General features: G+C 39.1%; 1 protein-coding gene across 2 annotated transcripts in view; it reads right to left on the bottom strand.

Annotated features, from left to right (window-relative positions):
• Positions 1-2,815: 2,815 nt before the first annotated feature.
• The window catches only part of RPS6KB1 (ribosomal protein S6 kinase B1), a 15,245-nt gene continuing 189 nt past the window's right edge, over positions 2,816-17,871 (bottom strand). The window contains exons 2-15 of one of the 2 annotated variants that reach the window (XM_006016056.3): positions 14,438-14,487; positions 13,120-13,240; positions 12,156-12,224; positions 11,588-11,735; positions 10,453-10,510; positions 9,386-9,486; positions 7,852-7,942; positions 7,567-7,657; positions 7,120-7,227; positions 6,892-6,954; positions 6,167-6,244; positions 4,476-4,583; positions 3,841-3,953; positions 2,816-3,326 (exon numbers count right to left, since the gene is read on the bottom strand). In XM_006016056.3, the coding sequence (XP_006016118.1) occupies positions 3,089-3,326; positions 3,841-3,953; positions 4,476-4,583; positions 6,167-6,244; positions 6,892-6,954; positions 7,120-7,227; positions 7,567-7,657; positions 7,852-7,942; positions 9,386-9,486; positions 10,453-10,510; positions 11,588-11,735; positions 12,156-12,224; positions 13,120-13,240; positions 14,438-14,469 (1,419 nt within the window). In that variant the 5' untranslated portion in view covers positions 14,470-14,487 and the 3' untranslated portion in view covers positions 2,816-3,088. The remainder of the gene's footprint in view (positions 3,327-3,840; positions 3,954-4,475; positions 4,584-6,166; positions 6,245-6,891; positions 6,955-7,119; positions 7,228-7,566; positions 7,658-7,851; positions 7,943-9,385; positions 9,487-10,452; positions 10,511-11,587; positions 11,736-12,155; positions 12,225-13,119; positions 13,241-14,437; positions 14,488-17,871) is intronic. The other variant, XM_025210030.1, reaches the window with a different exon arrangement.

The raw sequence follows: 17,871 nt of genomic DNA, 5'->3' as shown, positions 1-17,871 counted from the left end.
GGGTGGGGGGGGGGGGCGGGGAAAGTTCCACGTCAAATAGGGAAAGGAAACACGCACGCACACACACGTGCACATGCGCACACACACGCAGCCAACCTATAAACCTCTTGTGAAAATGAACTGCAGAATAAAATATCCCCCTAATTTAACATCTAGTTTAATAAAAATGGATCTGGTTCAAGTTTAATACTTTTACATGGTTAGCCACAGCAGGTATTAACCTCTCAGTTTTACTATATTTTCATAATGCTACAAAAATCCTATAAAATCAAATTATAGTGAATTTCTCAGTGATTATAATTAAAAAAGCACAGCTTGTACAAAATAAAAAAAATAAGATTCTATCCTCTAATGAAAAAATTTAAGACAATTTTTTAAATGAACAAAAGAAAGCACTTGTTAAGCTCTCCGTTGCATTCTGTATACTACTAGCATTTATCTGAAGTAGCCATACAGGAGCTAGAACTCCACTCCCCTTAGAATTTCATGACTAGCAATATTGACACTATTTTATATATATTTATATTTATATATATATATTTATATAGGATCTAATTTTGATATTTTTACAAATAAATACAAGATAAACCATATTGCATAGTGTGTGCTTGCTGTCTGAGTCACACCCAAAAGTTTCACAGTTATCATAGGGTATTAAACTTATAGCTATGGGATGCAATTTTAACAAATACATGAAATTCACTCTGTAAAAAAAAAAAAAAAATGACAGATTGGAGATATAATTAAGCAGTGAACTCAGACAAACAACTTTTGCCATTCTTGCCAGCCATACTAATCAACTCTACAGGATGATAATATCCAGCCAACTAAAAAGCGCAACTGTTGCCTGAATTTAGGACCAAGATTGTTCTGCCTTTCAAAAAAAAATTAGGATTTGGTCTGTTTTATTAACTCATACTCTATCCTCAGTATACGGGTTTCCAAACCCACTTCAGTGGCACAAAGGAGACACTGCTTGAAGCAATGCCTACGTGCATCACGTGTATAGAGAATGAGAGTAATGACTGCAGTTTTTGATGTCACCAATGGCCTTGTAAAAAGGATGAAAAACGGCAATTTTCCTGTCCAGTTTCTGTGCTAGCCAATTCATGGAGATATAAAGTGACCTAATTCAACTTTCCTTATAAAACTGCAAGTGAAACAAAGACCACAACCAAAAGCTAGAAGCAGGAGGGAGGAAAGAAAGAACACTAACAGTATTTTTGCTAATCATAAGAAAATGAAAAAGGAACAGCATTGTTTTGTTTTAATTACTTTTAAATATCAACAAGATTTCACTTAACCCTACTGACTTCCATGTTTAGAAGGCGGCGCCTCTCTTCTGACTGGATTCAGCATGCTCAGAGTTTTATGGCTTGGATCCTATGGCTCAAAAAGATTCAGTATACACAGAGTAAGCAGAATATAAAAAATCCCTACTGTTGTGACACCAGAAGTAGACTTTGCACAGTCAGACTGAAGATAATGCAACATGTGGCAAGCCAAAACCGACAGGATTTGTATGCAACTGCATGATCACTTACTCACACACGCACCATACACTCACGCTAACTAGTGTAAAGCTCTGCAGATATTAACCCTTTCACCAGCTATGTTCATGGAAATGCTTTCTTTAAGGCAGGAAGTATATAAGGAAGGTAAAGTTACCTTTATTTTATTCTTTGTACCTGTAAGTCATTTGTACAGATTTAATGACAATTTCAAAAACATAAATAGTGTCTTTCGAACAGGATTCCTAACTCAAGTCGCTAAAGTTCTGACCCACTCTGGAAGACATTCACTGAAAGGCCATCTAATACTTCTTTTTTCATACAATCAGCAAATTTGTCACCCCCAGCACAGGAAATCATTATTCTGGAAATGCATAATTGAGGTGAACACCATACACACCCCAAACTACTTCAAATTCTTACCCATTGTACAGGGTTTAGTCACTTTTGACTTGTTGATGTGTGTTACAGCAATATATCCTCTACTACCAACCCCTGTCTTCTGACAAATTTTATCCCTACCTGTTAAGATGGGTAAGAATCTGAATATGTTCACCTGTCTCAATCCAACTGACTAGCATAAAAATGAAAGGCAATGTTTTCCCAGTGAAATGTCTGCTGAGGAAAAAGGATGAAATATGCAGGACAACGCACTTGCGTAGCACGTAGCTTCCAGTTAAGCCTACAACGTAGCAGCACTGCCATTTCATTAGATCCATTTTGCATTGCGATTCAGATGATAGATATTTCATCTGGGTAAGCAAGAAAGATGATTCTCTCCTTCCTCTTTCCCCCTCCTTCCCCACACAGCCATATACCTAATTAACAGTGCTTCATTTTCCCATTTAAATTTTCCACCAAGAGAAGAAATAGAACCGTATATCTGCCTTTCTTCCCACCAACCAATCATTTTGCATTTCAAATTTTGGGATACTTTCCATAATGAACTGAATCAAAAATCTATTTGAAAAATATATATTTATATAAAAAAAATCCACTGGGTTGTTTGCATGTGAAACACCAACTGTTAAGTTTCTTTCATCTTTGATTATTGGAAGAAACAGTTCGACCAAGCTTGCATGCTAATTAATCCTCAGACGCAAGTATTATAGGCATTTCATATTTTGCCTAGTGAAAGGGCTAACCCTTCTCGACACAATCATGACTAGACCAGTGATTCTGGAGCAACATCCTATCCTTAATACTGTCAGATTCAAGCTATCGACCTGAAAAATCCTTGGTAAGGTGAGAAGATGTCACTGGGAATCAGTTAGCTGACGTGCCTAAAGTTTTGCAATACCATCTTGCTTAAGTTTTTTTGTTTATGCACCATTGATTGATAGGAAAAAAAGTCCACATTTTTTTTTCTTTGCTTTCCAAGTCGTTCTGTGCAATGACTGACTCTTTGATACTGTCACTTTTTAAAAGTAATCTGTTCGAGCCCTCACATTTCAACCTGCAGGGGGGCTTATGTCCACTCTGTTTTTCCACCTTTACAGGTTTTAAAAAAAAAAAAAAAAAAAAAAAAAAAAAAAAAAAGAGAGAAAGAAAAAAAGAAAAGCAAACAACTTGTGTTGTCATAGATTCATGCGCAAGTGCTCTGGTCGTTTGGAAATCATGGGAAAGGCTTGTTTTTTATATGGCCCAGAGTTTGGTTGTCGTATTGGAAGTGGTGCCGAGGCTTCCCCACAAACTGTCACATCCATTTGTTCTATTCCGCTTGTCTCCATTGGATACTCCACAGGCGTCTGAGTGTTTGATGCACTGGCTGAAGCACCTCTTCCCCAGAAATCCCCAGGGGAGAACTTTACCGGGCTTTAAAATAAGAAACAGAAATCACTTAGAGCTTAGAGACATCCATTTTATACTGCAAGCAGAACACAAATGCTTCTTTAGGTGTTTTTCTTTTTTTCTTTCCAATTCTTGTCTGAGAAAAGCATCTCTATGGCCCTGCTCCTCCCAAAGCTCACCAGAAAGTAGATGCACTGATACATTAGGCTTTTCTCATTTGGCATCTTGCGCATAAGATGATTATAAATATGTTGGAGAACGAGATTTAGCACTAACATTACTTATCTTTAACAGTAATGACAGTTTTAGAGAATGGTGTTTTGAAGTGGACAGAATGGCAGGACATAACAGTAACGTATACCTGGCAAATCAGCACTTCCTGTGATGCTAAACATCAACACATTTGCCTGGAAGCAGGCCGCTTATAAAATGTGCTGGGCTTTTCAATAAGCACACTAATATTTCCAGAAGAAAGGACATCTCTCATTTTTAATGCAGATAATCTGACTTCAATGAAAAGTTAAGTGAGAACAAGTACCTGACTGGCGTCCTAGGGCTACCAATAAATCTGCGAGGTGATCGAATTTTTGGTTCAAAAGAAAACTTCTCTTTTACACTTTCAAGTACAGATGGAGCCACATATGTAAAACCCTGTAAGATCAGACAATTTTGTTGCAATTAGTAAGGAAGGTACATTTTTCCATGGTGAGCAATAATAGCAGATACACAAGCAGCGATGTATCAGCTATGACAAGAATGTAAATGTAAAGGAGAGTAAGGACAGAGACACTGCTGAGCCTGTGATCTCCATTATAGACATCATTCTCACTGCATGCCTATGGAAGCAATACACTATCTTAAAGGACTCCTACCACAGTTCAGAGGTAAAGTTTGCTAAAAAACAAGACCAAAATTCTCCTTCTGAAATCTAAAGTCTTAACACTAGACATAGAGGAAAGCAAAGAAAAAAGACCACACAAAAACATCTCAAAAGGTAAGCAAAATGACCTAAAATAAATTAATAAACATTTCAATCCTTCTGGAAGGGATAATATTTGAATACTACAATGAATAAGAACTGGTCTGAAATACCTATCTTTTCTTTCAGGGAGTGGAAATGAATTTGCTTAAAATATGCTATGCTGTTTCCAAGTAACACACAAGCTCACTTACCAGAAAGACCTGGTTGGCACTTTCACTGAGAGTTGAGTCATCTGGGCTATCAACAGGTGTCTGACGTGTAAACTTTGAATCAAACTGGCTCACATCCTCTTCGGATTGCTTTGCAAAAACAAAATGATTAAGGGTTTATATTACAGATATCAACCAAATGGCTTAGCGGTGGTCAGTGAAGCCTCTGGCTGGAGTTCATTCCATAAGTTTTTGGCAGAGCTCTGCTGTAGTAAAACCCTGGAGTGGTTTCGGAATCCTGCCGCTGCCAGTGGGAGGTCACTATGGGCACTGACACTGAGAAATAAAGGCAAGGAGGAGGGGCAAGAATTATGGATCAAAAAGGAACAAAAATTAAGAAAATGCCTTTAAAAAAAAAAAACCAAAAAAACTCTTTACAACAGAAGCGTTCAGACACATTTGCCAATTTCTTGTGAGATCTTAACATTGGATCACTCCCGGTACAGAACAGTTACACCAGTTAGTTAACACGAGTTGCATGCTCTAAATAAATAACCCAGCACATTTTTACAGAAGCAATAGTGTTTGTATTGCTAGGGACAGGGAAGCTCCCTGAAATAAATGACTGCCAAGAACCCTATAGTGTTCAGCTTAGAAATGACCAGATATAGCTCAACGGGCTTATATCTTCTTCACACAGCTGAGGAAGCATGATTGTTACACTAAAGCAAGACTTTCATTTTGATAGTTTCCATGCAACTGGGTGCTCAAGTTTTTAGCTGATTAGATACATGTTTTAGAGCTTGCTATATTTATACAACACAAATTCAGGTATCTCACAGTTACTAGTTTTATATAACACCAGCCTTTCAGATCTTGAATTTCAGTTCAACATACTGGAGATCTGCGTCCCACTCACAGCAATGTCATCTTGATGTTAAGCTTAAATTATGAATTGTCCATATAGTGCTTTCCAAGTATATTAATATGGTAACATTCAAGAAGCTAAGGGGAGGTGATCCGGTTCACATTTTGCATAGTGACTATTCCAAATTACACTTCTGGCCTAGTATTAACTACATTTGATACTCAGAAGCAGAAACTCAGTAAGGAAAACTGCACTCTTACGCCGATATAATCTGCAGGTTACAAATGGGCAGAAAAGTTTGAGTGGACCTGCTACTTCTTCAAGAATCTGGGGTAGGGGAAAATAAGCAGTAAAACTGAGAAAAAAAGAGTGAACTAGTTCTGTGCTGGTTTCCCAATCCTGCTCATTTAAAGTAGCAATTCTCCAGCCCCAGTAATAAGGTACAATAGGGCAAGACAGAATAGCAAAAGCAGGAGAAACAGTCACGATATCCTGTGTCCCTAATACAACAGTAAGTGCCAGTGAAACAGCAGTCGACACAAGGCCCTGTTTCTTGTTCTCAGAAGAGCCCTATGAAAAATTCTAGGACATATGATTTCTTCTATATCTCACTCCAATAGCAATATTAGGTCCAAAAACACTTTAGTAAAATATAATTTTAGTGTGCAACTTTAGGCATCATACAGCAGGGGCTCAAACCATAGTACATCCACTTTCCTGATTAAGAATCCATTAACAGTAAAATTTTACAGAAGACTACAGCAAGTACTTTTATGTTTCAGACCTAACACAGCAGAATATAAAGTTTGAGAGCTGCTGCTAAAAAGTCACATACGGATCAACTTACAGCATTACTCTTACGTACCAATAAGGGTTTGAAGGGAGGTTCCACCTTCCGTGCTAGCAGCTCGTCCCAGTTAATGTGTCTGAAGAAAGGGTGAGCCTAAGAAGATTAACAAAACCGGAGAGCCATGAACTGGGCTCCCTCTTGTGTAATCCCAACAAATTCAAAAGGATAAGTTACTCACCTTGCAGAGAAGTTCATAAAACCCATTAAAATGAGAATATCTGAAGACTTCTGGGCAAAGTTACTAACAGACTTTATTTCCTGTCTCTCCCCCCAACCCAAAGAAAGTTATTCATATTATACCTATACTGTTGTACCAGCATAGCCGGAAGGAACTTTGAACTGATGATAAAGACAAATTCCAAACTTTTTTTCAGAAAATCAGTACTCTTGTATCATTCATGAAGAAATTCAGTCCTTCACTGTGTACAATGCTCAGTGATGCATGAGATTAAAAGACCATGACAGTTAAAAGGTTTAAAGAGGGGACATATTTTTGTCCTGAAAAATTAGGAGTGCCCTGTTTGAGAATGGCCAACACTGAATGATCTGTGGCAATTGCAAGGTACTTTTGTCAGTAAGCTACTGAGCTGCTGGGATTGGTAGAATACTGTCATTTGTCTAAATTCCTGCCTAGGATCTCATTATGCTTCAGAGAAAATCAAAATGCATACTTGTCCTTGTCTGTCCCTCCAGACTATCCCTTTGAACTTTTTTTTCTAAAGAAAAATTAAGCAAGTCACCTGAACTTCTCCAGCATCTCCAGAACCAGCTCCTAGACGTGAGGCAGCATTTCTTTTTAGCAGCTAAATGGAAAAGAAAAGGGTAAAGGAAATAATTTATCAAAATAACTAAACAGTCTGTAAAAATATCTTTTTTTATTAATTGTGCTTACCCCAAGCTTCCCGCGTGAACAAGCAGCAAGGTAATATTGGTCTAAGCATGCTTCCATTTTCTGCAAATGCAAATACCTTTTTAAGCAGATCTCTGGCTTCTTGCGTGAGGTAGGGAGGCAAATTGAGTTTACACTTGAGAATCTTGTCTATGGTTTTCTTTCTGTTCTCCCCTGTGAATGGAGGCTGAAAAACACCATTGGAGTGGGAGGAAAAATAAAATATGAAAAACTTTATCTTCTGTTTAGCCCTTCCTTTGCATACATGGAACTAATTTAAAGTTGTTTCTACTTGTGAAATAGGAAAACTATTACTATGCATGTGACTTCCAAATATTTTCTTGGGCTATCAAAACAGCACACTAACCACAGCTAAATCAATTTAGCAATTTAAGGGTTTTTTTCCCCACAAGTACTAAATATAGGCATGCACATAGTTTTGTCTATATCTGTATGAAGGCACAATTAACATTAGTCACTAGTGATGCAAAATAAAAAACACATGCAGTTTTAACTGTGCACCTACTGCTCCAGTCAGCATGTCATACATTAATGCCCCCAAACTCCACCAGTCCACTGCACGATTATGCCCACTTCTCATCAAGATTTCAGGGGCCCTAGAATAAGGAATGTAAGAAAAATAAAAGCATTTTAACGCACAGTTCAAGATCAGACTTAAGTTCTCATAATCCACGTTTATATGTAAAAGTTCCAAAAAGAATGGAACATATGAACCATCGGTTAAAAAGGTAAAATTTAGCCATTACCCCCAGACCAGAGTAATACTTTTCTGTTTCATCATGCAGCTCACATGTATTCTATTGTTCCACAGAATGTGTGTGTGACTGTTCCATCATGAATAGATTCTTTACATAGTCCAAAGTCAGTCAGTTTTACGTGACCTGAAATAAATTTTTTAAAAAAAGAAAGTCTAATTCTAGCACTGCTCAGAATTCTGACAAGGATATTGTGTATATCAGTAACTCAACAAATATAAGTGTATAATTTACAACACAGATGATATAAATACATACAATTCCAGGGTATAGTAATAAATTATTGTTCCCCACCAGCAGCCATTAGTCATTTCATTAAAATGTTTTGGTCTGCAAGCTCTTGTCTATTAGATCACCCCTGCAGAGGAAAGTTGCCATTCAGTGGATGGAAACAAAAATTCAATCTCAAGCCCATCTTCTTCTAAACCACTAGAAGCTCCTAACGAGCTTCTTACAGCAACTCTCCTACCTTCAAATACAGAGACAGAAAATAACAAGAGACTCCTAAACAGCCTCCTGATTGTTTCCCTATGAGCAGGCAAATTTCTTTCAGTGCTCTCTCACTGCAGGCTGTCAAAGGCTATGCAGCATTCCCTTCAATCCTTTGCAGAAGTATTTCACATTACAAAGAGTAATTTTTTTCCACAGCTAACTAACTAAAATCTGACTTTAAGTGAGCTTCTTTTTGTTCACGCAAGAATCAAGTGGTTGATTAAGGGCACAGTGCAATAGGGTTTGTCATAACGCTGTATAGGCAAATGTACTTATCCTTAGAAGATTGCAATGCAATATACAGAAGAAAGCAAATAATCTGACGTTTTATGCATACTTCCAAATTTGAAAACCAGAGTCAAAGTCACAACTTGCTTCAAGGTTAGCTTTCCTGAAACACTAAGCACTGACACACATTTACACTCAATAATACACCGCTTAAAAGACATCCTAGGACCCTTCAATGCCAAGATTTGCTGCCACTAATCAACAACGTAACATGCCCTCTTGATTAGCCCAATAACAGACTTTGCACTTGTTGGCACAATCACATAAAACGACAACAGCTAAAAAAGTTAAACTTCAATTTTAACTGTTTCTTTTAAAAACTTAGAACGTTGCGTTACCTAAAATTACAGAGCAGGGTTAAGCTTGGACATTAGCAGAGAGATAACAGCACCACGAGTATATCCCGCTGAAGAATGGTAAAGTCTTCAGTAGAATTGTCTTATCAGTCTTGTCCATTACTGGCCAATTATTTTACCCCTTCCAACACTAGCATGGAGGGGCAGCAAGTCAAGCATTTAAGTTTGTATAGGCAGATGTGTATATGGCATGGCTCTTACAAGACCCTTTCAATTCAATCTCAAAAAAGGAGGGAAAAAGAAGGACCTGTATGGCAGGACTAGAAATCAGCTAAATGTCAGCTACCTGTTTGGATATACCAAAAGAACAGAAGGACAGCAGCAGTATCTCTCACATAGATGTTCTAAGATAAAATTATCTTACAATAGGAACTGCTGTGAGAAAGGATTTTAGGAAGAATATTGACTACATAACTGTTTACTATATTTCTACCTTGATGATTAAGCATGATATTTTCTGGCTTCAGATCTCGATAGATGATTCCTTTTTGATGCAAGTGCCCCAAAGCCATTGAGATTTCTGCCAAGTAAAAGCTGAAATAAGAAGTGTGTCATACAATTAGACACGTTCAACCACACAAGGCATCTTAAACACTAGAACAATTATACACATAGGAATGATTCGTTGAGTGAACTGTTAGATGTCCAAACTGGCGAGGCAACAATGCCATTGAGGTTTAGTTGCCAAAGGAAAGAGAGACATGAAGACAAACAACAGAACTATACCATTAGCATTCCATTACTGTGGTTAGTACTAACTCTTTCAAATACTTTTGTTGCAGTCTAAAGGTGCCAGCTGTACCTGGCTGTAATCTGCACCTCCTCACCCAGTCCGCTCCTCTTCTCTGAATGATATATAAGGCTGCCAATATATTACAGCACTGCTTGCAGCGTACCACTACCATCCCATATGTGGAGCTGTTTGCTTCCAATTTACTTATAGTGTATGCACTGGGAAGTGTAGCCATCATCCTCTCTTTGTAAAGCACAATCAAGAAGGCAAAACTCCAGGTCTTGGCTTGTATGCAAGATGTAGCTAGTGAGACATAGCTTTTTTGATAATAAGAATGATCTTTTACCACTAAAACAGTATTTGTAAGAAGTAGGATAAATACATTAATCCCATCACTTCTAGAAGTGAACTGCAGGTGCTAGAATCTACAAACTTTTATGCAATGCACCTAAACCAAGGTTTTTAAATTGAAGGAAAGTTCCATAAAATGCAGGTGCTGACAGTTTTGCTCCACCAGCTTAAGCACCTTTCCACCATGAATATATGCATGGAGAAAGCCTCAGACTTCAGTTGGGCAGGCAGTGAACTCCTTCAGGGACTGTGAAGTCACTCCAACACAAACTGATAAGAGGTCCAGAATGACAAGGCACACTAAACTTCTGCCTCCTCCAAAGACTCAGTGAGTTACTCAGTTCAATCAGGCAATGGAAAACATAAGTATTTCTCATTCTACTACATCATAAAAGCATCATTTTTGTCTCACATACCAAGCTGTGTCCTCCATAAATATCCCTTCTCTTTCTAACTGCATAAATAGTTCTCCTCCTACGATGAGGGAAAAGAGACATTAGAAATAAAAATCTGTTTTTCTGTTATGCTGCTATAGAAAGTTCAATCATCCACTTCTAATTATAATCAAAGAACTTTATGCCCCCTTAGTAAAAGCACAGACAATAGCTACTGGAATTCAGTTCTGTAGAAAGCCATTTTAAACAGAGTTAAGAATCAGATAAAAAATGGGGCCAGATACATTTGGCAGAGGAAGTGTCAATTAGGAATCAAAGCAGGATGCTGGAGACAGTATTACTGGTTTTTGATCCTAGCTCTTCCGCAGGGTCACTTTGCCACCTTGAGCAAATTACTTAACCTCTGTGCCTCAGTTTCATTAATAGGAAAATATCATCCTGATATTGCAATCTCACAAAGAATTTGCAGTGACTAACATTAGAGATCCTCAAATGAAAGGCATTATGAATCCAATTTGCAGTCCTAAGTCTCCCACTTACCAAAAGCTATATATCTATGCAAAGGGGATCCTATATATGCAAAAAGATTATTGATCTGGCAGAACAAAACTACAGCAAAAGGAATTAGACTCACTTGTATTTTCCTTTTTCAAGGCAATCCTCAAAAAGATTACAGTAAGAACCATGTTACATAAAAGGGTGATCTGAAACATTTCCTCCAATTCATTATCTTCTTACAAAGGTTCCCATTGTGTCTTCAGGTGGCAAATGATTTGGCCTCTCATGGTGGCCTCCAGGGTATAGAAGCCACTCTTCACATTATCTTGCCATGTCCTTTTCTACTTTCAAGAGCACTTCTAAATTTTGACGAACTGTGCTTTTTCTTTTTTTATAAGCACTATCATCCGATACCTGAAAACTTCCCCTCCCTTACTACTACATAGTAGTATTAATCATTTATGCGATTTATAACCCCCTTAAGTTATAAGTTTGACATGAAGTTATTCTATGAACTTTTACAGTTAAAATAATTTCTAATAATATAAGTGTATTCTGATTACTTGGCATTTAAGTTAATAAAAAGTTTCAAGTTCTACCTTAATAAAGTAGATTGAATTGAAAAAGATCCCAGGTAGCCAAATTTAATTATACTGACCACTGAGATACTCAAGGATGAGGTAGAGTTTTCCACCAGTCTGAAAGGCATAGATTAAATCTACAATGAAGGGATGCTTTACTTCCTCCAGAATGTTCCGTTCTGCTTTTGTATGAGCTGTATCCTTTGCATTCCTTACAATCATTGCCTACAGAAAAAAACACCAGAGAACACAAGTTTGTCTCACTTAGGAATCCTGTGCTTGGTTCCACGCTCAATTTACTGAATACCTCCACCCAGCATACACATCTTTGTCATAACAGTAATTTGAATCAGCAACATGATGAAAATCTACTTTAACAGTGCAAGAAAAATTAACATGATAACATGCTCTTGGATCTCCCAAGAGACCAGCCGTAACTATACAATGTTATAGTAAAAACAAAACAACAAAAAAAGAAAAAGTAGTTGTTTGTTTCCCTTGTGCAAACAGATTAATTCTGTGTATCCTTGACAAATGCACAGTCTGATGTACATGACAGCAATTAGATACTAATTACATTCAGGAGGACAACCCCCCCCCTCCCCTTTCCATTTGAAAAGCAGTACTATATGAAAACTAAGTTACCTTTTTAAGAACTTTCATGGCAAAAATTTTTCCGGTATTTGCTCCTGTTACTTTTCGTACTTGAAAAACCTAACCAAAAGAGAACATCAGTGAGAACATATGTAAGAAGTTCCACACTAGGTCAGATCAATCGGCCATCTAGCCCAATATCCTGTTTCTGACTGCGGAAAATAGTAGATGCTTTAGGAGGGAATCATAAAAACAAGGAGCATATAATCCTTCCTCTGTCGCACTTTTGTTGGTATCAACCATCATTAGCTTAGTGATGGGAGGATACGCTCTTGACTGAACTATTTAATAGCTCCCAGTGGATGCATCCTCCAGGAATTTGTCTAATCCTTTTTTGAACTGGTTATACCACCTGCCTCTACAACCTATGCCCTAATAATTCCAATGGGAACCTCCTAGAGTTCTTGTATTCTGGGCCTTGGTGAATAACAATTCCCTAATGTCTTTATCCATACCCTTCATGTTTTTACAGACCTCTATCATACTCCACCCCCGACCCTTCCCCTTTGAAAACTGAAGAGTCCTAGTCTTTTCAGCAGCTCCTGGTACAGTACCTGGCTCCACACCCCTAATCATCTTTGTCACCCTTCTCTCTACCTTTTCTAATTCCTCTAAATCCTTTTTGATGATGTGAAGATCAGAACTGCAGTATTCAAGATGTGGACGAACCCCAGACTTAAGTCATAGGGGTGGCTCAGTCACTGCAAAACTCGGATACATCTACTTCCTTGACTTTTCCAGTGGCAATTCTTGTACTGCCACCTGGTGGCAAAAGTTATGCAAATGACTGAAGACAGTAAAAATCAATTCTGAGCAAACCTTCCAAACACAAGGAGTGGACGCGTACAAGACAGCCCAAATCAACTTGCCATTTTCTCTGAGAAGGCAGAATTTTTCTGGAAACACCATGAAAAGTGTAGATCTTGAAACACCAACATGGAAAAAGACTGCTTACCTTTCCGTAGCCTCCTTTGCCAAGTACACGTAGAAGCTCAAAGCATTCTGGTCGAATCTTTTCCGGACCCTTGTTTACACTAGTTTCTGAAATCTCAAATTTCTCACAATGTTCCATGCCACTGAAAAAAACCCAACCAACCAGACCTCCATTAGATTTTTTTTAAGCTTGAGCTAATTTTAAACAAGAAAGACGATCCAAGCAAATTGCTCTGTGGGAAGCACAGCATATATTTTGGCATAACTGAGAGCCTGCTTAGGAGTTTCCTAGAATTCTAACACTAGGGATTCGCTTTAGACTATGTATAGAAACGAGTGGCAGCTAGGGGCATGCAGATTTTCTGCACTGTGCAAGGATTCAGAGCAGGTTCTATTTTTTTTTGAACACACAAAATAAGCTATTATTCTATAATAGAGCAGAGGGGGTCAAAGGTATGGCCCAAGGGCCATATCCATCTTATTGTATCCAGTGGGCTACTGAACATGTGTGTCTTCAGTTCTGCACTGCTACATGCCCCCAGCACTGCAGACTGGCCAGAGCTCCATGCTGTCGGGCAGTGGCACGGAGCTGGGGGCACGTGGCTACACAGAGCTGTATTTGGGAAGCAATGCAGAATTCCAGCCAGTCAGCAGCGCCAGGGGTATGCAGTGTGGATCTGAGGGTATGCAGTGGCATGAAGCTACATTTGGGCAGCGCAGAATCAGGGAGGTGTGATGGTGTCAAGGTCTCACCAGGCAGTGGCATGGAGCTGCACGCAGTGCATTTAGCCGTGGGGGCTGCTGCCCATAGTCCATGTGCAACTGCATGCCCCTGGCTCCAGCTCTATCTTGCCGTCTGAACATACCTCCACGCAGCTGCATGCCAAAGCTCCGTGCCACTGGCTGGCCAGAGCTCCGCACTGGTGTATGCCCCCCTCTGCTCAAACGCGCCTCCATGCAGCCGCCCAAACCTATGCTGCCATCTGATTGCAGCCCCACAGATCTATCCTGGGAGGATGGGTCTGGCCCAGGGTGAATTTAACACCCTGTAATAGAGGTAAATTTCAAGCCCTGAATCCACAAAGAGATTTTAGGCTTTGCAACAATGTAAAAGAATCTACATATTTTTACTATTGCAACAAACAGAACTAGGAGTTCTCTCAAGATTCACCTAATAAGCTTTAATTAGACTTAATGTAATGTGACCATCAATCTTACTAACAGAAACTGCTAAAATTTTAAAAGAACTACACATACATATTTAAATTTTATGAATTAGTCTGTGAAATTAGAGACAAAGTATTTGCAATTCACAAAGTAACTTTCTAGTAAGAACTTACAGTTCATATTGGCCAACTCCTCCATGATCCATGCTTTCACTTAACTGACCCTAAGAAAAAAAAGAATGCTTATAATTATAAAATTGTTTTTTTAAAGCAGGACAATGGTATTTTGCTACTGATATTTTGTTTAACAATACAAAAACAAACTCACAGGGGTTCAGTTTTTTAAAATGTAAAATTTTAATGAAACTAGTCTAGAAATCATGTGCAACCAATTAACAGCAGACAACAGCAAATTGATGGGCTTTGAAAAGACTTCATGAAAATTTGCATAAAAGTTGCAAAATTCCCAAGAATCACACAAAGGCAGAGGGATCCACTACTTCTTAGCTGACTGCACTGTTAGCTGATTGTCAGAACTTGTAGAAACAAGCTTAACACCAGACAAACTGCAAAAATGCTATTGTATTGCAATTTTCACACCTGTTTTCACATAAGACTTTAAAGTTCCTTTTTCATAATTATGCAAATTAAAGCTATTACTGAAAAGATTATATGAATCCCACTTCACCTAGTCACAAACTAGAAGCACAGAGAGACTGAGGGTTTATTACTGTATACTGTAAATAAGCCAACACCTTTCTAACAAGGTAATTAAGCATTAGTCCCATGCTAAAGGCTCTTATGGACCATAATTGCACAAGATGCACTAATAGATGCCAGCGTTAATTATGAAGGTTCAGTCATTTTGATATAAAAAGGAACTATTTGCCCTAAAATATATAGTTTAGTTTTGAAAAGTTGATTCGTTTCTTTTCCTTCCCTCTTTTTTTTTTAGTTTCAATTTGTTTCATTATGAAAGGAAGGAAAATATTTTCCCTGTCTATGAAGGCAGCCTAAACAGTGAAAACACAGATTAGCCAGAGCGCCACAACTATTGCAAACAATTCTCTGGGAAAGCTTTCCAGTACATTTTTGTATATATAGTTGCCCAATATCTAGTTAAAATATCCCCTTTAAAGAAATCAGCTTTTGGTAGAACCAAATGACTTGGGAAAGTGGGAACAGATCAAATGAATGACTTGTGAAATTTCATGGGAGCAAGGGGGGGAAGTCACACAGAAGCCTGAGAACTGCAGACTAAACTAAACAGTACTTTTTAAATTATTCCATAAGTGATCACCTAAGCCAAGGAAAAGTATAAGCTCTAAACAGTTTCCAACTCAGGTAAACACCCTGGTAAACAGAGAAAAGTCGATTTTGCAGGGAATGCACTGAGGGGGAATACAACTCCTGAACTCACAAAAATCACTAATTGTGGAGTCATGCTTTAAGTCAAGTGTATTTGCAGCTATTTGACAATTAGTGGGAAAAGCCCAGTTCATAGATGTCCACTTTATAAGAAAAAGCACTGCAATTAGCTCTATAATTACAAACCCAGATTGGCTGTTCATTGAGAATGAACTCCCTACTTCTCCTTAAAGGTTCTCTCCTTAAAACAGAGCTAACTCACTCATTCTTGCAAAGCTTGCACTCCTGTCAACCGTAACTGCTCTCATTCTATGAACAGACGCATTCATTTTCCAAGTCTTATTTTTACTTGCATCAAGTTCACTTTTTAAAACAGATTTTTAAAAATCACACTGTTCATCCTGGAAGCTAGTCTGTAAATACATCATGCATCTTCCCTTCTCTTGTCATCTCATACAGACAAGAGTTTGAGAACCAATTGTGTCCCCCCTGGGTGGCTACTCTTTGGAAACTGGAAACTATTTCTTACATGCAAACTCTCCAGTCAAAAGGTCTCACGTTTCATTTCTGAGGATTGTCATGTCCGTATGCAACACCTGTAACTGCAGCTGTTCTTGCTGCTGCTGCCAGTACAGCTTCCAGGAGTAAAAATGCTCTATGTACAGGACTGTCTAGTTTTATTTTCAGCATTACTGACATTCCCCCAAACAGTGAGTACGGGTATGTGTCATGAACTTGGGAGTCCCACAGAACTCTTAGTTTGTCCATCCTGTCTGAGAGCTGTTTGGGCCCTCACCACTACTACCAACTGTGCGCTGCAAATATTCCTCCTGCACAAGCGATAGACTACAGTCACAGCAGTCTACCAACGACTGTTTAATCCACTGAAGTTAATTCTTGCGGATTCTAGGGCAGGAATTTGTTCCTTCTCATGGCTCATCAAAATCTGTTTTGGCAGCCTTCAGGGCGTGATGCAAGGGACATTTTTGCCAGGCATTTTATTGACTACTGATGTACAAGCCCAGGGTTTCTTCCTGCAGACTGCAAGTTATGTTGCCTTCAGTGGACAAGCAAAATTGTGTCTTTTTCTTAAAATCTCTTAAGAGCAAGGGTGTTCAACCCCTAGCCTGCACAGCCATGCCATCTGGCCCACAGGGGTTCCCAGGGGTCCAAAACTTTGGCAGTGGGAGTGCAGTGGCACCAACTGTCACTCCCCTTCTGCCAATTTCCAGACCCCTGGAGAGCTTCATGCACTGCACAGCATGCTGGATCGGTGCACAGAGGTGGCCTAGGGCCTGATCTGGGCACACTGGGGCCTGATGGAGGTGGTGTGGGGCCTCAATCTGGGGCTAAGCAGAGGCAGTGTGGAGCCTGATCTGGCTCATGAATGGGCCCCTTGCCACTCATCTGGCCCGTGGCCCCGAAAGATTGAGCACCACTGCGTTACAGCAACCAGAGGCAGTGATGGCCTCCAAATAACCCAAATGAATACTAGTAAGAAAAAGGTTTTACATCACACTGAAGACAGAAGATTGAGCTCGGCTTCCCGCAGGCTAAATACTAGGAGCTCAGCAAAAAAAAGGCACTTTCACTAGTATATTGAAGAGACTGTACCCTTGGTTACTCTTCTGTGCCTACTATTCCCTAGATTTGGAGGAGACTGGAAGCTCAGGGAAGACTGACTTCCCATGTGTAAACTCTTTCAACATGCGCAAGGAAATGTTTATGTCCTACATCAGACTGTTACAACAGTCTATTAACTAACTAACTACAAAAAAAAAATCAATCAATCTCTGAGCCAGAGTAAAACAGGTGCTTTATTCAACTTGACGGCGCACAGCGGCAAAAAGATCATTACTGCTAAACAGCCAGCCAGCCAGCAAGGACAGTAGGTAACCTGCTATGTTATCAAGGCAGCAACCAAGTTTGGTACCTTGTAACTAGCAAGAAAAGCTTAAAAAAAAAAAATTAAAATGCATGCGTATATTTAGCACGTATGACGCCATTTGTCACAAAACCACACGGAGCGAGGGCGCAGAGTAAAACAGACTGAAGTTACATCCCTAGCTCCAAACCAGTCTGGGGGCACTGTCATGCGTTACGTCTGCAAGTTTGTAGATAGCCTCCCACCCCACGTGTTACAAACAGGGGGATGTTTTAAACGCCCTATAAAGACATCCGAATAGCACCTAGAAAAACCGACGAGGAGGGCACAGTTCCCTAACCCTCTCATCGCCCCC

This window comes from Alligator sinensis, unplaced genomic scaffold, assembly GCF_000455745.1.
Source record: "Alligator sinensis unplaced genomic scaffold, ASM45574v1 scaffold118_1, whole genome shotgun sequence".
Taxonomy (NCBI): domain Eukaryota; kingdom Metazoa; phylum Chordata; order Crocodylia; family Alligatoridae; genus Alligator; species Alligator sinensis.
The sequence above is the reverse complement of the archived record's forward strand: the minus strand, read 5'-3'. Positions and strand labels throughout refer to the sequence as shown.